This window comes from Monocercomonoides exilis (assembly GCF_001643675.1).
Source record: "Monocercomonoides exilis strain PA203 chromosome Unknown scaffold10-1930038, whole genome shotgun sequence".
NCBI lineage: Eukaryota > Preaxostyla > Oxymonadida > Polymastigidae > Monocercomonoides > Monocercomonoides exilis.
Window position 1 is genome coordinate 181,913 of NW_027150555.1, and position 20,464 is coordinate 202,376.

General features: G+C 35.3%; 6 protein-coding genes across 6 annotated transcripts; 3 read left to right on the plus strand and 3 right to left on the minus strand.

Annotated features, from left to right (window-relative positions):
- Window positions 1-2,231: 2,231 nt before the first annotated feature.
- Window positions 2,232-3,158, minus strand: MONOS_10244 (uncharacterized protein; the record flags this gene model as incomplete). Its single annotated transcript, XM_067862676.1, has 1 exon — window positions 2,232-3,158. One exon carries the CDS (start codon window positions 3,156-3,158, stop codon window positions 2,232-2,234), a length of 927 nt encoding a protein of 308 aa, XP_067731836.1.
- Window positions 3,159-5,585: 2,427 nt separating this feature from the next.
- On the plus strand, window positions 5,586-6,221 carry MONOS_10245 (uncharacterized protein; the record flags this gene model as incomplete). The annotated part of the gene is made up of 1 exon (XM_067862677.1): window positions 5,586-6,221. The coding sequence occupies one exon, from the start codon at window positions 5,586-5,588 to the stop codon at window positions 6,219-6,221; it is 636 nt and encodes a 211-aa protein (XP_067731837.1).
- Window positions 6,222-7,957: 1,736 nt separating this feature from the next.
- MONOS_10246 (uncharacterized protein) lies at window positions 7,958-8,569 on the plus strand (the record flags this gene model as incomplete). Its single annotated transcript, XM_067862678.1, has 1 exon — window positions 7,958-8,569. One exon carries the CDS (start codon window positions 7,958-7,960, stop codon window positions 8,567-8,569), a length of 612 nt encoding a protein of 203 aa, XP_067731838.1.
- Window positions 8,570-9,820: 1,251 nt separating this feature from the next.
- Window positions 9,821-11,651, plus strand: MONOS_10247 (uncharacterized protein). The gene is made up of 4 exons (XM_067862679.1): window positions 9,821-9,943; window positions 10,019-10,089; window positions 10,156-10,652; window positions 10,711-11,651. The coding sequence occupies exons 2-4, from the start codon at window positions 10,020-10,022 to the stop codon at window positions 11,455-11,457; spliced, it is 1,314 nt and encodes a 437-aa protein (XP_067731839.1). The 5' UTR covers window positions 9,821-9,943; window position 10,019; the 3' UTR covers window positions 11,458-11,651.
- Window positions 11,652-12,007: 356 nt separating this feature from the next.
- On the minus strand, window positions 12,008-13,710 carry MONOS_18579 (uncharacterized protein). Its single transcript, XM_067871610.1, has 4 exons — window positions 13,639-13,710; window positions 13,481-13,508; window positions 12,900-13,393; window positions 12,008-12,841 (listed from the first exon to the last, which is right to left on the minus strand). Exons 1-4 carry the CDS (start codon window positions 13,657-13,659, stop codon window positions 12,092-12,094), a joined length of 1,293 nt encoding a protein of 430 aa, XP_067731840.1. The 5' UTR covers window positions 13,660-13,710; the 3' UTR covers window positions 12,008-12,091.
- Window positions 13,711-15,277: 1,567 nt separating this feature from the next.
- MONOS_10248 (uncharacterized protein) lies at window positions 15,278-15,976 on the minus strand (the record flags this gene model as incomplete). The annotated part of the gene is made up of 2 exons (XM_067862680.1): window positions 15,278-15,457; window positions 15,686-15,976. 2 exons carry the CDS (start codon window positions 15,974-15,976, stop codon window positions 15,278-15,280), a joined length of 471 nt encoding a protein of 156 aa, XP_067731841.1.
- Between the last annotated feature and the right edge of the window lie 4,488 nt (window positions 15,977-20,464).

Here is a 20,464-nt window from a genome sequence, read left to right on the forward strand (position 1 = left end):
TACTGTTTGTAGCATATTCATTTTAAAATTCAAAAATTTCAATGATGACAATATTTTTTTGCAAAAGCTAACGTTTTCAAGTTTGCAAAAAATAATTCTTTGTGCGGTTCAGTTTCTCGTCATTTTCACTTATTTTGATTAATTAAGCAATTTTTTATGCTTTCCTTCTAACATCAGACAACTAATTTTTTCTTCAAATTTGATATTGAAAGATGCTCAAATTAATAAATTTCGAACACAAAGCGGTATAAGGGTATTATGTGAGAGTTTTAAAAAAGAGGAAAAACCTTCATTGAAGCATCTTGTTAACTGTTATAATGATAAAAAATATGCAAGACAGTTGTCGGAAACTCGTTTTCAGATATGACAGTAATTGCTGAAAAAAGGTCATTTTCATATAATTATGTGTAATCAAATTTTTCTTTTTATAAATGTCTGTGCACATTTTTGGGCATAAGTGTAAAAAAACACCTCCTCCAATTTCACGATTTCATTCATGATAATAAGTGATAATAAATAACATAAAAAAACAACACTTTTGGGTGGAGCAGTTTTTTGAGATATCAACATAATAAATCAAGAATAAATATTTGTGATCTGTTCCATAATTAAATTTTTATTTCAATATTTTTTGCTTAAAACTTTAATGCCTGCAAATTGAAGGTTTATCTTTGGATTTGATAACGCAGCACTTAAATACTTCACAATTGAGGTTTGAAATTTACACTTTATTGTTATTTTTAAGTGCAATGCTAAAAACTTTTTAATATCCTTCTTAATTGTAACATCCACGTATTCATTCAATTTATTTTCAAAAATATTAACACTTTTTAAGTTTTAGAAGTTGTTGTAAACGAATTGAATTAATCTTTCGTTTTTTTAAAGTGAAAACCTTGTTTATCTAAAGTTTTTTTAATTAACAAGAAAGATTATTAGTGAAACGAAGATAATCATTAAAGTGCCATTTGATTTAGTTTATAAATATTTTTTGATAATTTGATTGATAGCTCATTTCATTCGTATGTGATCGTCTTTTTAAGTGATAAATGATTTCTGTATTTTAATTTGAAAGTTATGTCAAGATGATTTTTTTGATGTTGCATGAAGTCAAAATGTTTAAATGAAAAACTTCTGAAAATACAAATATATTTTCAGTTCATTTACAGAAAAAAATAGATCCAATTTTTATTTTCTTGATGTTGTGAAAAAATGTTTGCTTTTTTAAATTTCAGGTGAACAACTAAAAAAATGAGAAATTTTCAAAACCTATTGACACACTTCCATAAATGAAAACAGAAAAATAAACCACAACATAAACAATCTCATTTCTTCCATCTTTTTCAAATTTTCATCTTTTCTGATAGCATTCTTTAGATTTCCTTTCTTTTGCTTCAACTTTTTTGTCTCCATATCAATCTCTTTTTCTGATAGAACAGATAATATTATAAAATTAGACTATCTTTGTTTTATGAAATGTGGAGAAAATAAACATGAAGCGAACTTGAATATGTTTGTCTGAAAGAAATAGCTGAACATAAGAGAAAGTTGTTTAAGTGCGAATAAGGAAGGAGGTTCAAGTCGATAACAAGGCATTACGAATGTTCTGACGATTTCATTGTTGCGAGGAAGTTTGGCAGTGACGAGGAGAGTATGGATGAGTCTTGTCGAATGATGGAAGCTACAGATGCAAAAAAGGAGACTTCTATGGTTGACTCACCTTGAAAAGTTGGTTCTTCACAAAGAGCTTCTGATGATACGCTTGAAAGAGTTAGGAGTGTGTGAGAGACTTCTTTTTGATGTTGAAGTCAATAACATACAGGCACATGGCTTCGTTTCGCATGCAGAATCTGTGCAAATGACGAATTTCGCTCTGAAGGAAAAGTTTTCGATGGAAAGGACAGATTCAATTCTCAGGTGAGTGGGCATTGGAGGAAAAGAAAGATATACAGGAGAAAAAGATTACGAATAAGTCGTAGAAGGAGTATTGAAGATCTGAATGAAAGTAGAGAAGAGGAGAAGGTGGAGAAGAGATCGATGAAGATGAGGAAGATGAAGAAGAGGAGGAAGAGGAGGAAGAGGAGGAAGAGGAGGAAGAGGAGGAAGAGGAGGAAGAGGAGGAAGAGGAGGAAGAAGAAAAAGAGGATGAGGAGGAGGAAGAGGAGGAAGAGGCAAAAGGTCAAAAGAAAAAATGACGAAGAACATGAGTTAGGTAAATGGACATTTCATGAAGATTAAAATGACGGAGCAATTATTCCATTTCCAGAAATTTCTGCGTCGGTTGCACAGAAAGAGAGCGTTTGAGTGGGAGCAAATATTGAGCTGAGGGGGGTGAGGGAGGCGAGGTGGAAGATGCTTTGACTGTTGAGGGAGAGACTGGTGACTGCTGTGTGGTTGAGGGCGAGGGAGCCAGCAGTGAGGAAGAAGAGGGGTGTGGTGATTGATGATGAAGATGGGGTTGTTCTGGTGATGGTGGTTGTGTTGAGGTTGAGGGAAGGGGAGTTTTGGGAGAGGTGGAAAAGGATGGGGATGATGGGGTTTGTGGAGTTGTGGGTGGTGGCAAGTGCAGAGACGGTTGGGGAGCCCTGGGTTTGTGCGAAGTGAGCAGACGAGGAAGATGGATCTGGCGAAGAAGATGTTGATGATGATGACAAGGATGAAAATGAAGAAAATGATGATGATGACTGTGATGACTGAGAATATGAGTTTGATAATTGGGAAATGCTACTGGAGGCGATGATGGTGGAAGTTGTGCCATTTCCAGTGATTTTAGTGTCAACTGAGCTGAAGGTAAGTGTTTGAAGAGAAACAAATGTTGAGGAAAGGAGGGTGAGGAAGGCATCTTGGAGGAGGGAAATGAAGCCAGCGAGGGCATACTCGATGGTGGCACATGGGGTCTGTTGGGGCCTGCCACAGGCATCAGCATCACTTCCACCATTTGAGACTATTTTGTTCTGGGCGATGATTGGAAGCCAGCTGTTGTATTCAGCGTTTTCAGCTGTTCCATTATTATATACTCTTTTTGATTCTGCTGTTGAGCCGCATTGCTGGAATGGAGATTGAGTGATTGCATTGCCACTGAAGAACACATCGTTTCCTCTGCCATTTTTGGCAGTGTTGCCATCAAAGAAACAGAATGTGATGAATTTATTTCCACTCATCCAATTAAAAGTCGAATGAAAATAAATGGCAGCACCTCCATATGTCGAAGAAGCAGTTAATTTATTGTTTATGAATTGGCAATCATTAACAAAAAATTGATTTGGCTTATTTGTTGGAGGGTAGTGAAATGTTAAAGAACCAGCAGCATCGCAACCTGAGTTTGCAATACACTTGCATTTGGAAAACAGAAATTGGCCGTTTGAAGTCATATTATTGAGCCAGAAATACCAACCAGTTCCATACCAATTTGTTATTGAACAACTTTCCACTCTGTTTTCTGAGATTAGCCAATCAGAGTTTGATTGTGGACAAACTATGCAAGTTGCTCCTCCATGCTTTGCTTGACATATTGTGAAATTTGATTTTGTTATGTTAGCATTTTTCAAAAATTTCCAGATCATGAATGTTTAACCTTTGTCTTTAAGAATTCAGTGACAATTTTAGATTCAACAGTATGTGATTGAATATTGCTCTCTCATGATTTGATTGCAAGGAACAATGCTATGATTGATCTTTGAAGGGAATGTATTAAATATTCAGATGTACCTGCGAAAATTAAAAATGATGAAGATTGTTCAATTTCAAACCTCAATTGTGAAGTATTTAAGTGCTGCGTTATCAAATCCAAAGATAAACCTTCAATTTGCAGGCATTAAAGTTTTAAGCAAAAAATATTGAAATAAAAATTTAATTATGGAACAGATCACAAATATTTATTCTTGATTTATTATGTTGATATCTCAAAAAACTGCTCCACCCAAAAGTGTTGTTTTTTTATGTTATTTATTATCACTTATTATCATGAATGAAATCGTGAAATTGGAGGAGGTGTTTTTTTACACTTATGCCCATTTTTGATATCACAAAAACGAATGAGCTTGACGATCTATTCCACGATGAAGATGCAACATGGAGGTAGTTTTTCATGAACATTTTGGGTGGGAGAATTATGCAGTGTCATAAGTGCAGAAGATTTATGAAAGTTCAAAAGGGGGAAAAGTTCAATAAATATTGGTACTGTTCCAAATGTGGTCAAAAAAAATCAGTTTTCGATGGAACAGTCTTTTCACAAAATAAAATTGGATTGGGGAAAACAATGAGGATTTTTTTATTGTGTTGTGAGGGAATTTCCATAAAGCATATTTCAAGATTAATAGGAATTGACAGAAAGATAATTGGATTTTGGGGGAGTGTGGAAAGCGTTGTGTGCATGAAAATGTGAAATGAGAACCAAATCCAAATCGGAGGGGAGGGAAAGACAGACGAGTTTGATGAAGCTGTCTGGAGAAGGAGAAAATGCAAGAGGGGAAAAAGAAAAGAATAGACTTGGATTTTTGGAGCGGTGAAGAGATTGGAAGGTGGAGGAGCTGGTCCAAGATTCGTGATGAATGTTACCAATTTTGGAAAAGAGACTTTTCTGCCAATCATTCTGGAAAGAATATACTCCGGAACAACAATCATGTCTGACAAGTGGAAGGCTTATTCCACTTTGAGTCTTCGCAATCACACACACAAAACGGTCTGTCACAAACGACATTATGTGGACCCTGAAAGTGGAACCTGTACCAATACAATTGATAGATTGCGTGGTACTCTCAGGAAGTCTTTTCCCCCCTATGGAGTAAGGAAATCACTGACGCCTGATCATTTGGCTATGCTAATGGTGCAATAATCGAAAGATTATGAGTTTTCTGACTATTTAATGAGCATTTCTAATTATTAACCTGTGAGACCTCATGCGCCTGAAACAGAATCTTTCAATGACGATGAGGATACTGATATTCCTGGTATTGATGTTATTTTTTCATAAAGAAAAGAGTGACGAAGAATAGTCATGATTTTGCTTCAGAGGAAGAAAAAACCTTTGATTTTGAACATAAATTTTTATTGTGATTTCATATTTTTACTCTTTTTATTTATTTCGACAAAACATTTCCGACACTCAACAATGTGCAACACTATCATAAATAATTTCATTGATTCATGATAAAGTTGTTTTAACCCAAAATGAAACCTTTTCAATCATCCAGATATACACAAAAAGCTTTTTGAATATGAATAACAATTTATGCATCTCTGAAAGTTCAAAGTTTCATTTTTGAAATTTCTTTTTCAGTGAGATTAGAATGTTTCTTTTTTTGAACAGAAAATTCTGTCGAAATTGAGAAAAAAAGTTTTAAATACTGAAATTTCGTTTATGGTTATTATTTTCTTCATGAATATAAAAACTACTATCAACGAAATTAACAAATAAGTCGTGGATTTGATCAAATGTGACATTACACATTTTCATTTTTGTGGAAAGTTGCTTATTCCGTTAAAGAACTGAGTACCTTAATTCTCCAGGACAAACGATCAACTACAACACCTCTTGTGATGGGAGTTAGGAGCCTATAAAGGGCTTTGTCGCTTACCAGATCTTTGACATGGAAGTATCAATTGCAGGACCTGCATCGGGACTGAGCGGTATTTTTACCCTCGGCGGATCAACGGGCGGCGTGGGCTTATCTCAGCCTACCTCCTCAAGCAGTACACTTGCTTCCGACCAATTTCCAGCGACCTCACAACCAGAACCAGCAGTTCGGACAGAGAGCCAAGTTCCGTCTTTTTCTTCGCTTTGCGCGGCCTTATTTAATGATAACATTAACTCGTCTGTATTTGATCTTCACACGGATTCCGCAGACTTAGCTACAACTGTTGAACAATACGAATCCATTGCTTGCACACCATTTATTCCAGCCAGAACTCACCCTCATGCAAGATCATCAAATTGGCAAAAGGACGCGCTCGATTCCAGCGGATACAGAGTGGAAAGATATCTCATTCCCGCACTAAAGGCTCTGATCATGTCTCGTTCAGAAGGTGAAACCAGGAAAGAGAGGACATCAGACGCCATGCCCCTTATTGTTGCAGCCCTCCAGGAGGAACGCCACACAAGAATTCAGGCAGAATTTGGTTTTGATGCAGCTCGCGCTCTCAGGGAAGACCAGGAAGACCACATCGTTTCCAGTAACAAGCTGGCAAAGATCACACCATTACGAGAAGCAAGAAAAACAAGATGAGAAGCCATCATCAGAGTACAACGCGCAAGAACTCATTTTTTTCGGAACCCGACCTCCTAAGGAGGCACTAGTTCAGAAGGAAGGTCAAGCAGGACATCACAGAGAGTGGTTAATACATCGAGAGCGCAAGGAGCCTGGAGAAGGAAGTTGTTGGAGGGCGAGCTCAGTAATCCGCAGAAGAGTGGGATTCATTGGGGGTGCGCAGTGTTACACGGAAGGATTCATTCCAGTTTGGAGGGGGAAGAGCGTAAGGGAGCGCCTCAAGAAGGAGGTAGAGACTCGGAAGGGGTTTCTTGGAACCAAGCTGGAGGAAAAAGAATGCACGAAGTGGGTGCAGGAGGGCCTTGCCATGAGGGTTCTATTTCAGCTTCCACAAGGTGCAGCGAAATGCCTGCACATTTTTCTTTGTGAGGAAGAAAAACGATAAATTCAGACAGATACGAGACTGCAGGCCACACAACAGTGCGGTTAAAGGATCCACTTCAAGATAGAGGATGACAGGACGCTGGAGAAGATAATTCAAAAGGAGGACTACGCAACAACAATAGATTTGTCTCAAGCGTATTTTCTAATTCCTGTTCACCCTTCTTTCGTTCACTTTCTTTCTTTCACCTTCAGAGACAAAATACACGCCTTCAAAGGAATGCCCTTAGGCTACAAGGACGCACCCTGCATTTTCACGCCCGTTATCAGGAAAGTCATTCAGGAAATACGAAATAGATGGGGTCTGCGCTGCCTGGCTCACTTGGACGATATCGTGCTGCTTTATCAAGATCCAAGCAAGCTTCGGACTGCAACGAAAGAGATAACCGCATTACTTTGAAGGCTTAGACTGCTGATCAACTTCTTCAAGAGCAAACTTCAACAGAGGCAGGCCTTCAGTTTCCTGGGATGGACGTGGAGGACGAGGAAAGGAACAGTCAGCCTGGAACGAGAGAGATGCAGGTCTCTGAGGAAGGAGTGCAAATGGTTGATGAGGCTTGCAAGAAGAAACGCTGAAGTCCGGATCAGGAGCTTTGCGTCGTTTGTAGGTCTCATCAGCGCTTCACGGTTCGTCATCAGAGACGCTTCGCTTCAAATGAACAGATTATACCAGGCACTTAACAGAGCGGTGATGAAGCAAGGATGGAATGCGACTATGAGAGTCAACCATTCGATCATCAAACAGATATATGGATGGAAGGTGAGACTAACAAAGAAGGAACAAATGCAATGTACATCATTCACAGCACAGCAGGCTGTTCCACCAACGGAAGCTGCACCACGGGCTTGTGGTGCAATGCTGAGGAAAAATTAATACATCCTTCACTTCCACTAACCTTTCAACAAGTCCTTCTTCAGCCAATCCTCCAACTTCAAGGAGATGTTGGCTGTCTTGATTGCACTCAAGCACTTCCTCCACCTCATCCTTAGGCACCACATGCACACAATCTTGCAAAGATCAGACAACACGACGGCGGTCTACGACATCAATCACTGGGCAGCAGGAGCGAATCTCATTTCTCTCCTGAGGAAAATGTGATAAATGACAACAGAATGTCATATTCAGATGAGAGCGATTCACTTCCCAGTTGTGAAGAACATGACCGCAGATGCCTTTTCAAGACTCCAGAGCTATGGATACAACGAGCTAAGAGAGGAAGCGCTTTAACAATTGGAAAGAACCTTGGACGTGAACATCGAGCTGGACGCCTTCGCAAGCGGAGAAACAGGAAAACAATGACTTGGTTTGAGCCATGAAGCCTGGAGCTGGAGGACGAACAACAAGCAGATTGGATAGGAGCAGTAACAGTGGTGCATCCACCAACACATCTGATTCTCCCTTGCTTAAGGGAGATTCGGGAGGAACAGGCGAGAGCAGTGATTCTTCTTCCAGCGTGGATGTTCCAGATCTGGACACCACCACTGATGGAGATGACAACATCCTTTATGATGTGGAGCGATTCGAGAAGGATATTGAGGACAAGGCCTGGAATGAGGAAGTCTGGAGAATCATTCCCACGTGGACCTTTCTTTGCAGCAAGACTCAACAGGTTGCGCCGAGAGGAGAACAGTGGTGGATCAGCAACCTACAGAAATATGAAGTTCCTCAATCTCTGATAACAGAGACCATGAACAGTGTTTCTCCTTCAACATGGACAGCCTTCACCTTTGGATTCGCACATTTTGGACAAATTTGGACAGAGGAAAATTGTGGAGAATTTCCGAGGGGTTTTGGAGAGTGGCGCAGAAGACGTGCCATGCTCTTTGTGAAGCTGAAGGAGAAGGGATTCCCCTACGCTTGCTTGTGCTCCACGAGATCCGCTGTGTCACTATTTTTCCAGGCTAAGTTACGAAGTGGATATTGACCAAATACCAATCATAAATACAATCTTCCGCTCTTTTCACCATTCACACGCCCCCAGAAGACCTTGCACATACATGTGGTCCCCCTCACTGGTGTTTGACTATTATAATTCACGACCATGCAACGTCGACCTATCGTTTTTCGAGCTCACAGTGAAGTGCATTTTGCTATGTGTTTTGTTTACAGCCTTCCGCTTTCACGAACTTGAACTTCTTTCCATGAGCAAATCTATTTTCAACAACGATTCCATCCATATCCACTTCCACCTCAAAACCTCAATTAAACCGAGTTTCTTAACAATTTCTTTCTTAGGTGAGACAGACGAAAAGATTTGCTCTGCAAAAGAAGTAGATTGTCTTTGGGAGAGAGTTCGGAGAACGTTCGAGTCAAGAGACGCATTCTTGCTGAATACAACTTATCAAACTTTACTAAAAACATCAGGAATCAGGAGACTGGAAAGGCTAGGAATGAAACAAGAGGGGGTACCATAGGAATTCAGACCTTACACAATCAAGCACGCAGCCATCTCTGCATTAACCTTGAAGTGAATACAGGAAGTTCTTATAGCTAGACATACGCGCCTATCACCAACAGCGCACACACCCACTCGGTCTTAATTCAGAACCAACCTTGCATCCAGCATGGCCCACACCCTGACAGCCCTCCAACAGGAGAACCAAACGATCCTCGCGCTATTCAATTCAGCATCCGCATCTCCACTCACTCCTTTTCCAACAGCCAATTCATCAAACCAAACAGCCATCTCCAACAGAATTCACAAAAGACTCGAACGCTCGAGACCCAAACCCACAGACAGAAGAAATGACTAAGGATTGCAGCAGGTTTAAGTTCACAACGATAAGAACAATTCAGACAAGCGAAATAAGACACATTCAAGTTGACAGATGACAATCCCAACGACTTATACTCCCATAACAAGATGTGTTGATGTTGATCGTTTGTTCTGGAGAAATAAGCTACTCTATACTATAATTCGGAAAGAACAAACAAAACCACAACACCTCTTTGTCCCACCACGAGTAAACTCTTCCCACCCTTTGTTCTTTCAATAATAAGTTTTCACATTTTCAATTTTACACCTTTTCGTACCACAACAACTTCTGTGCACTTTGTTTTTTGCGCAATTAACCTTATTTTGTTCTTTTATTATTATTTCAATTTTTTTGCACATCCACAGTTTTCACTTCAATTGGTAAGCGACAGAGCCCTTAATATAGGCTCCTTTCTCCCATAACAAGAGGTGTTGTCGTTTTGTTTGTTCTTTCCGAAAAAATCGGAAATATCACTTTTTTCTTACTCTAACAACCAAATAAATTTGCATTTGATCATTTTTTTCGATTTAGCAAATATAAATGTTTGATTCTCTGGACTATTGTGTTGTTTTTGATCAGTTATTCAATGTGAATTGAACATATTTGTAAATGAATAGAATGGAAAAATTCTGCGATAACTCATCTGAAGATAGAATCCAAGAGATTTCCGTTGATAATCGCTTTGTAAGTTTGTTCATTTTAGCTGTTGTCTTTCTGGATAATAATTCAATATTTTTTATAATTTTTGAAACAGAATTACTCAATGAACTGAAAAGCTGCACTGAAATGGAACAACAGCATATTATAGAAGAGATGAATGAATACATAACTGTTATGGATGCTGAAGAAATTAATACTACTTTTACATCAAATGTGTATAATAAAATCAAACAATTAACAGAAAAAAACAAACTGTTTTCGGAAAATACAATAGCATTATTGAAACACATTGGATTTTGCAGGGTTTCAAAAAATTCATTGAGTAATAGCTTCAATAATTCCTTTCTGAGAAATGTAATTTTGGGAATGATAACAAAAGAAACGATGAAGAAAGAAGGAAGGAATGAAAAACACTTGGTTGATCTTTGTGAATGCTATCTCATGCAAGACAAAGACCCGAACGAAACGTTCATTCTTGATAACTGCATTCCTTTCCTCCTGAAGTGTGCTTTGAGTAAAGAGAAAAACCAAATTCAACGAAAAGAAGTTGAAATAGCGTTGCTGGCTGTAAGTAACACAAGCGAATATTATGTGTGAGCCTTTTTATTTTCATTTATTGATATTGTTAGAAATTTTCTGTTTTTATTAGAATGCCGAAGAAGAACTTTATTTGGAGGAAATCAAAGAGATCATACTTCATCATCAAGAGCATAGTAATCTTACATGGCTTGCATACCAATCTGCTTGGTATTTTTTGATCAAAAGATTACGTTTCGAACGAAATTTGGTGATAATTGTTGTGAGTGAGCTGCATTTCGCGAGAGAGGCTGCAAAAGAATTGGAAGAGCTGACGAAGCGTGTAAATTGGAACAAGAAGGATTTAGAAAGGAAAGAGGAAGAATCAAAAGAAGTGGACGCAATAAAAAGATGGGCAACTACAATGAGCGACTATTTTCGTCTTACAGCACAGTTCAAATTATGGAATGGCGATTATATTGGATTGATTCGTTGCTTCGTCGAGCTGTGCAGAAAAGCGAGAGAAAACGAAAGAGAAATATTTGAAAAATATTTTTATCTTTTGTACAAAATGACGCAACTTTCGGATGAAAATATTGGAGACTTGCTGGATGGAGGCGCCGTGAATTACTTTGTGGAGGAACTTTATCAGCCGTCGTTGAAATATGAAATCATAAACACCAGCTTGAGATTCGTTACGAATACAATAAGACAACTAAAAAAATATACAGCGAATGAAGAAGATAAAATGAAAAATAAGGCAATAAAAATGAAGATATATGAAATATTGGAAGAAGAAGGATTTGAAGACATCGCCACAAGCTTCCGAAATAATCAACGCTTCGATTTTGTGGATAAAATCGTATTAATGAAGCTTTGAATATTTCAGAATGTTTTGAGAGTATTTGAGGAAACGATACTAATAAAATTTTGTAATTCAGAAATTTAAAATTTCTTTTATCATTTCACAAAAACGAAAGCAAACATTCTTTGAGCGTATTTTATATTTTAATTTTTATTGTTAATCTATATTCATTTTGATGAAAAGAGGAAAAAACAATCATAAAAGACAACTATCATTGATTTTTTTCATTTTCTCCTTCCCCCTTTCATAAGTCCTCCTCAAATGATTCACCTGCTCAGAAGTTTCATGAAACAAAGCCCAACTTTCTCTTTCCCTTTTAATCTTTATGTTTCTCCTTTCAATGAGCCTTATCAAGCAATAAATCAGAAAGAATGTCTTCTGCTTCTTCTGAAAGAGAAAGCAGATGAAGCCATTTCAGATAAATGCTTTAAAAAATCATAAATGAATGTTAAAAAATAAATGAGATAAATTTTTGTAGATATAATTCATTTGAAGCTGAAAAGAAATGAATTTCTAAAATTTGAGTTTCTTTGGGGGAAAAAAAATGAAAATAAAAAATACCTCCTTTTCATTTAACGCAAAATGAATGTTCAACTCAAAAATTAATGAAGTGGAGATGTTAAGGGTGACGTGAAAAAAATTACAAGCTTCAGCAAAAAACAAAATAATCATCTAAATTATCAATCAAATAAAAATCATCAAATTCTCCAACAATCATGCATTGGCTTAATCCAATGATGCAATCTTCGTATCCTTCTTCCTCCATCTTTCCAACCACTTTTCTAACTGTCTCTTTTCTTTTCGCTTCTTCCATGCATTCCATTTTGCTCTTTAATCGATCGATCAATTCCTTGAAAAAAGATAGATAACGCTCAATCAAGAAATTCAATGCGTCTAATCGTGCAATTTCCTCCAACATAACATCAATGACCTTACTCTTAAGCAATTCGTCAACTTCCACAGCTCTGGATTTCGCAACACTTCTGAATAAAATTATGCATCTATTGCAGATTTCTAGGTGATTGGTGTTTGCTGTCTGAAATATCCTCGAAATGCTGTTGAAAAGCTTAACATATTCATCATTCCTAATTTTGCATGAGGAAAAATAAATATCCAAAACAGCCAGCCAGCTTATGATGACTTTATCTTCTTCACCTCCTTTTCCTTTTCTCTTTTCTTTCCAATCCACATATTCCATCAGCTTATCCAACTCTCTTGTTGATTCTTGAATTAAATGAAGCTCGTTAACAATAACTTCTTCCAATTTTCTATCGAAGAATAATCTGTTTATCAAAAACTCCCAAGCCGATTGATAAGCAAGATGCGTGAGGTTGTGATGCTCCTGATGATATTGGACTATCTCTTTGATTTCATTCAGATATATCTCTTTTTTCAAATCCTATAGCAAAAAGAACAAAGTACTAATAAATGTTATTGCTAAATAAAACTGTTCATACATCCCACAAATAAACATTTCTCAAAGCCAACAAAGCCATTTCCACTTCTTTTTGTGCTTCTTCGTTTTCTTCCTTGTTCAATGCAGCTTTCAAAAGACAAGGCACACAAACCAACAACATTCCTGTCGGATATCGTTTGTTTATGAACATATAACATTCACAAAGATCAACAAGTAGTTTTTCATTCTTATCTTCGATCTTGTCATTTTCGTTAAAAACCATCAAATCAAAGCTTCTGACAAGTGGCAAACAAACAAATTCATCCCCATCAAGTCGATTAATTGTTTTGTAATACCCCATGTTTTTTAAAAGAACAACAGCATTCTCCTTCGGCAATTTCATTCTTTTTATCATTTGTTCAATCTCATTGAATAGATCTGTTGAAAAAACAGAACAAAATTCATCGACATTCATTTTGTTTGTCAGTTCATTTATTTGTTGAATTTTCTGTAATTGCATGATTTTGGCGCTTTTTTTCAGATTCGAAAACAATTCTTTAAAAACAATCAAAAAATAAAAAATAAAAAAGAAAGAAAAGAAATGTTATATTTACAATTTCAAATCCAACAATAAATGCCAACCAAAAAATTTATCCACAATGTTCTTCCCCTGCATTTTTCCACATTGTATAAAGAAAACAACACCATTTTTATCAAGCAAGAGAAAAACGAACAGTGAAAAATAAGGGGAAAATTAAAGAATAAACTCAAAATAGTTATAAAAGTATATGCATTCACACCTTTCTTTTGCATGCTGTCATTTTTGATGAAGAATAATGAAGAAAACAATTCTTAATTTTTTGTTTGCTGTTATGGTATTTATGATCGAGTTTTTTTAATCGAAAATTTTCATAATAAATGGATATTTATAATAGAATATCATATTCAGAAATAGGCCTCTGCGACAGACCGACATTTTCAAATCAACTCGACAACTCGACCGACAATTTTATCGAGTTTATATTTTTCGGTAATTTTAAATTTTTTTATTTAAAATATATTTTTTTAAAGAAAAAAACGAAATTAAATCTTTTTCAATATTTTTTATCTATAAATATGAATAATTTTATAAGGAAATAAATAATCATAATATTTTCTTTTTTTTTTTCTGAAATTCTATTTATAATGATGGGTTATCGACAGATCTTTGTCGAGATCAGTCGAACGACGAAGATCAGTCGTTTGACAAAGATCAGTCGAGTTGGAAGATATTAATGTTAATAAATGATTTTTTAACAATTGTCTATTATTTTTTTATTTTAAGACTTTCACTCATTATTAGATTTCACTTTTTTTTATTTTTTGAATCATGTTAGCATTGATTTCTTATTTTTGAAGTTCAATGATTTCGTTAAATTTTTTTCAAACGCAGCATTGTTCAAACAAGATTTATGATCATTATATATAAAAGGAAATGGAGTTGAGCGTATTTCAAACAATTCTCTTTAATCTTTTTGGTTTTGATAATAAAGACAAATATGATCATCATTTCAAAAATAACATTTGATTGTTGTGGCAATTCAATGAAACGTTAAAGCGGTTATTCGAGGACTATTATTATAAATAATAATTGTATAAATCTTTTGTTCAAAGTTAAAATTTGCATAAAAATATATGATGCGATTCATTTTCTATAACATGAAACGGTGATAACAAAGAAGTGAAGGAATTTTATTTTCTAAACAAAAAAAGTGAATGAAACGAAGTTGAGATAATTTCGAATACTCCAGAGAATGAAATATCACTCTATTGGAGTGTGTGAGCGAGATGAAATGAATACAAGGAAACTACAATGGTGATGAAGGATCAGATGGAGCTTCATGCGAAGCCGAAGAGAACAGTGGAAAAGAAGGTTGCTGAAATGAAAAAATAGTCTGATGGAGTGAAGAACATCGCATTTATCGGAAAGAAATTGTTTGAAAGAAGAGAGAAGGCGAAAGGGGGAAGAATGAGAATGAGAAGAAGAGGAAGAAGGAATAAAAGATTTAAAAAAATCATATGATGAAGAGGAAAAGAAGAAGAAGAAGAAGAAGAAGAAGAAGAAGAAGAAGAAGAAGAAGAAGAAGAAGAAGAAGAAGAAGAAGAAGAAAAAGAAGAAGAAGAAGAAGATAGTGACGTAGAAATTTGATAATAAAATGGTAATAAAGTTTAGAAAGATTTGTGAGATGGAAAAGAAGATTATCATTGAATGAAATTCACCACAAAATTAAATTATTTCAAAAAAAATCCAAAAATTTTAAATCGTTTAATAAAAGTCACTCAAAAAGTGCAATGAAACAACAATTACATAACAAAATTCTTTTCTTTCTCTTTCTCTCCTTCTCTTCTTCTCTCTCTTTCTCAAAAAACAAAAATAAATAAAAAGTTTCATCCTTTCTATCAAACCTGTCTTTCTTTCTTAACCCCATCAATTGTTGACTCCCATCTTCCTTTTGTCCTTTCCTTCTCTTCCACCCTCTCGTTGTACTTCAAATCTCTCAACAGCATCTCGGTATCTGCAATTGGATCCTTCGAATGAAGCTGCTTGCTCAGCGTGGCGATTGCTTCGGGTGAAAAATCCTGAGGGGGAAGAAGAGGGAAGAAGAGGGAAGGGAATGGAAGTGGAATGGAATTGTTGATATTTCATTTATACACAAAGAAAGAAAAAAATAAACAAAGAAAGAAAGATGATCATAAGAATGTAAAATAATAAAAATAAATGAAATCATTTAAAATTGCAACATATATAAAAGAATTATCACAAATAAATATCAACTCCATGACTTCAATAAACAGAATTAACACAACCTTCAGCTTGTCCAGATTCCGAGCAGCTAACGCTCTCTGCATCTTCGAATTCGTCAGCATCGTTACTGTCTGCACAATCGGATCATTCTCATCCACACTCACACTTACATCTCCATTTCTATTGATTTCACTTCCTTCTCCTCCTTCTCCTCCTTCTCCTCCTTCTCCTCCTTCTCCTCCTTCTCCTCCTTCTCTTTCTTCTTCTCCTCTTCCTTCTCTTCCAGATACATTCCTCGATGTCATCCCTCTCTTTTTCGCCTGTCTCACAGCAGAAAAAGATGGAAGCACCATTTTTCTACTTCTTCCGCCTCAGCCAGCAGATGAAGCTCTAATTTGAGAAGAAGAAGAAAAAGAAGAAGCATCAGAAAATGGATAGAAATTGGCATTGGTGTTTTTCAGTTTGTCTGATGCTTCCCACACAATCACATCTGAATCATCGAAGCAAACGGGTTGGTGAAGCGAGGAGTGAATTGTATTTGATTTTGACTTTGAAATTGATTCAAATTTTGTGATTGTGTTTGTATTTGGCCTTGGAAGAGAGGAAAGCCTCAGCCAACAGGACCGTCTGGAGTGAATGTGGAAGAAGAAGAAGAAGAAGAGTGGGAGGAGGAAGGAGAAGAAAATCGACGAAGAGCTGGGAGTTGTTGTCTTGATGCTGATGATGGACATTGTGATTCTTCTTCAATGAGATGTCAATGTTATGTTGAAATGGATTAATAAATAAAGAAGAAAAAGAAAGAAGGAAATTAATAAACAAATAATAAATAAATAAATAAATATAAAAATATTGTCAAAAAAAAAATCAATTCTATTAAAAAGTATACGACGTAATGTTCCATCGACACTTTGAGCAAGCGGGAGCAGGCGAGCAGTGCATGTGGGAGAAATGCCGTAGAAGAGAGAAGCAGGAGGAGTGGAGAGGAGCCTGGCAGTGGAGAAAGGAGACATTGGAGTGAACTGGGAAGAGCGGGAGGTGATTGGATGAACGGAGGAGGATACAGTTGGGTTGAATAAAGCGACTGAGAAGAGGTGAAGGAAGGATATGAGAGGAGGAGGAGGAAAAAGAGGAAGTGAAGGCACTTGTGATATGAAAGATGGAGTTGTGGAGTGTAATGAGATGTGCTGTGATGAAGTGGCATGAAATGGAAATTAAGTGTCTATTGAAGATGGCTGTGTTGTAGTGGGCAGAAGCAAAGGAACTGGTCAAATGGAAGAAGAAGAGGAGGAAGAAGAAGAATAGATTATTTCTAATTCATGAGTAATTTTTCTTCGAGCTTTTTAAATAACAACGTTAAAATTATCGCAATTAATCAAATCCACATCAGGCGCAATGATATCACAAAAATCTTCCATTCATAATCATTATATTTAATACAAAACAACAATCTTTTTGATTCCTTTCATATTTCTTCTCCAGTTTTTCGCAAATTTCTCATTTGTTTTTCAAACGCAAAATATATTATTATTATGGTTAAAAAATATCAAAAAATTTCAAAAAACAAAAAAAAAATAAATTAATAAATATAAACAAATAAAAAAACAGTGAAGTTTGGGTAATACATATATATTCATGAATTGCAAAATTAGGGAAAAAACAATCATATCAATCTTATCGACAAATGAATAATTTCTCGACCGACAAATTGCACGCAAAAAATATGTGTCGCAGAGGCCTATTCAGAAATAGAAACATGTTTTTCTTTGAAGACAAAAACCACTTGAAAATAATTGTTTTGAATTCTTTATTTTATTTTCAGAGATTAAGTGACAAAGTGAAAACAACATTTTTTCTCTTTTGGATGAAAATGTCTGTCCATATGGTACAAAATATTTGACTTCAGGCATTTTCATTGAAAAATTAAGCACTTCAGATTCGCTTTTCATGAATAAAAATTATCTTCGAAACTGGTTCATTTCTCGAAATTCGTTTGAGGTCACAAAACATAATGTTGCTATATCAATGATATATGTTAACAGATATGAAAATCAAATTGTTTTCGAAATCTGAGAAAGATTTTTGAAGTTATTAGTGAAGCTATTTTTAAATGTCTTGTGCAATAAATGCTTGAAAGTCCGTTTTTTCACCCATATTAGTATTATAACAAAAAACATTCGATTATTAATTGTGTATTTCTTCACTCATGTCTTTTGTACCTGATTAGAAATCATATGTTGCTGATTATTACAAGCTTTTTTAAGATTTTGAAAAGAGTTGGGAGTGGTTCATTCACATTATCAACTTCTTTGAAACGAAAAAATACACATCTTGTAGAAGATATATGAAATAAACAACAGTCGATGAAACAAATCGATCATAGAGATGTTCAGCATGCAACAAATTCGTTTCATATTTGAAGTGGACAGCTTTTATGGAATTCATCTTAAAATCAATAAAATATTTCTTATTCTTTTGTATTTCGAGCAAAATTTTCGAATTGATCAGTGCTCATATTTGACTGGAGTTGGCCGAAATACAGTAGGTTATTGGTATTCTGTTGCTCGAGCATCCATCGGAATTCGAATGTCGAGTGTGAGGTTTATTCTTTGAGGAGAAGGATGTTTTGCGGAAATAGATGAGGCAATTCTGAGAAAAAGAAAGTTCCACAAAGGATAAAAGAAGAAACAAATTTGGCTTTTTGGATTTGAAGAAAGAAAAGAAAATGAAGTTGTGGAATGTTTTATTGTCAGTGTTTCAAATAGAAAAAAGGATTCTTCGAGACCCATCATTGAAGCCAGCATTCAGAAATGAACTACGATTTTCAGTGATGAGTGCGGTACGTATAAGTATTTGAATGAATATGGATTCAAACATTTGACAGTTTGTCATAAATACGAATTCAAAAATACAAAAACTGGAGTATGCCCAAATTTGATAGAAGGTTGTTGGTCTCATTTCAGAAGATCATTGCCTCCTTGTGGAATCAAAGAAAAGTTCATCGATGATTTTATTGCTTCATTTTTGTTTCAACAAGAAAAAGATATTCTATTCAGAATTTGTTGGAAATGAAACTTATTAGTAACATTCTGATGATATATTTGTAAAAATGTTAGGAAATGTGTTCGACTTTTTTAACTGAAAAAGCAACTTCCAATGAATGTTTTACTTCACTTTGTTCTTTAAAATGATTAATTGTTGTTAAAAATGAGTGAAAAATATGTTTGAATTGAGAAAAAAAAATAAAATTGAAAAATTTATATTTTTTAATTATCTGTGCAACTTGAAGCAGAAGAGCCATCGCCGGCACCCAAATTGTCACAGTTAATTTCTCCACTTGATGAATTTGTATCTTTAATTATGTTGTCCAACTCCGCAACACATGATGCTATAACTTGTGTGTCATCTTCTTCTTTTATTTTCAGAGGCTCAAATTGATAAATCATTCCAACAAGTTGAATAAAATTAACTTTTAAAACACTCAAAACAATGAAAATTGACAAATGATCTTGAAGAAACATTTGGCGAAACACCGATTATGGAAAAAATGATCTCATATGGTGCCACATCCCTTCGACGGTATTAGTACAAGCCCCTGTGATGGGATCTCCAAAGTTTCTTTTGTGTGCAACAATTTTGTGCTCACAACCTAAATCCGGTAAAACTTTATAGGGAGCCCACTCATCACTCACAATTGTTGATCCTTGCAAAATGTGAGCTTGAATTATAGGTTGCAAGTGCTTTTTTTTTCTTGATTTTACTATCCAAATCTATTTTTTCTGGATTGTTCCATCCATTTACCTCTCAATAGCTCCAAAAGCCCATTGCTGTTGTTTTGAGGGATCTCTTTTGTTCTTTCTCCTCCTCAAAAATTGTTTCATCGATTACAACCACGATTCCAGTTCCCCCAAAAATGATTGGATGCTCGATCAAAACAATCGTGCATGCGACACGACTTATACTGTACCAATAACCAACGCTGTTATAAGATAAATTCGATAGATTCCTTGCCGTTTTATTTGGTATCCCTATGTCGAAATAAAGAATCAACAGTAGAATCTTTCCAAACACTATTTTATTGTGCTTGAAAACTGAAGTTATAAACAAAGATTTCTTCGATCAACGTTTTTTGCATTTCCAATATGACGCATTTTCACCGTTTTTGATGCACGTAAAAAATAATCTGTCTTTTCTGCAAAATGGCTTTTTCCCTCGTAAAATGTGTTCAAAAAACCAATTCCAAGAATCGTTTTTCGAGAAAAATTGAGATTGAAGTTCAAAAACTGACACAGAAAAATATCAAAGATTTCGATCACAACGTTAACAATGATCAAAAACCATAATTCAAAACAATTTCTATTGAAATTTTAATTGAAAAAACGAAGAAATGAAACATAAAAAAAATGTTTTGTTTTAACTTATCAATCAGCAGTAAATTATTAGGTTCAATTTTATTGAGAAAATTCGGGACCCAATTTGTCACATCTTACTGTAGTTTTTCAATAAATATTTCAAAAATTTGTGAAATGCTTCTTCGGCTGAAAAAAGTCACTTCAAAATAAATAAAAAATTGCTGTATCTCTACGAAAAATAAACAAAATTTGAAAAACAAACAGGTTATTTAATGTAGTTGTTTTATCAGCACACTCATCCGAGTGTTGTGGTTCATCAAGCTTTTGTGAATGATTGGAATGCAAAAACAAAAAAAAGATCCAATAAAGAAAAAAGTCCCATTAAAAAGTTGACACTTATCAAAAGCTTGGTTTAGAATTAATTATTTTCTATGTAAATTTTCTTTGTTCGCAAATATATTTCATTTATTTCATTTTTTTAAAATTTAAATA

Coding starts and splice junctions, on each gene's coding strand:
- MONOS_10247 (XM_067862679.1), top strand. CDS start 10,020: ATGGAAAAATTCTGCGATAACTCATCTGAAGATAGAATCCAAGAGATT. Junction 10,090..10,155: donor CGTTGATAATCGCTTTGTAA/GTTTGTTCATTT, acceptor TTTTTGAAACAG/AATTACTCAATGAACTGAAA. Junction 10,653..10,710: donor GTAACACAAGCGAATATTAT/GTGTGAGCCTTT, acceptor TGTTTTTATTAG/AATGCCGAAGAAGAACTTTA.
- MONOS_18579 (XM_067871610.1), bottom strand. CDS start 13,659: ATGACAGCATGCAAAAGAAAG. Junction 13,394..13,480: donor CATTGTGGATAAATTTTTTG/GTTGGCATTTAT, acceptor TTGTTTTTAAAG/AATTGTTTTCGAATCTGAAA. Junction 12,842..12,899: donor GAAATGTTTATTTGTGGGAT/GTATGAACAGTT, acceptor TTTTTGCTATAG/GATTTGAAAAAAGAGATATA.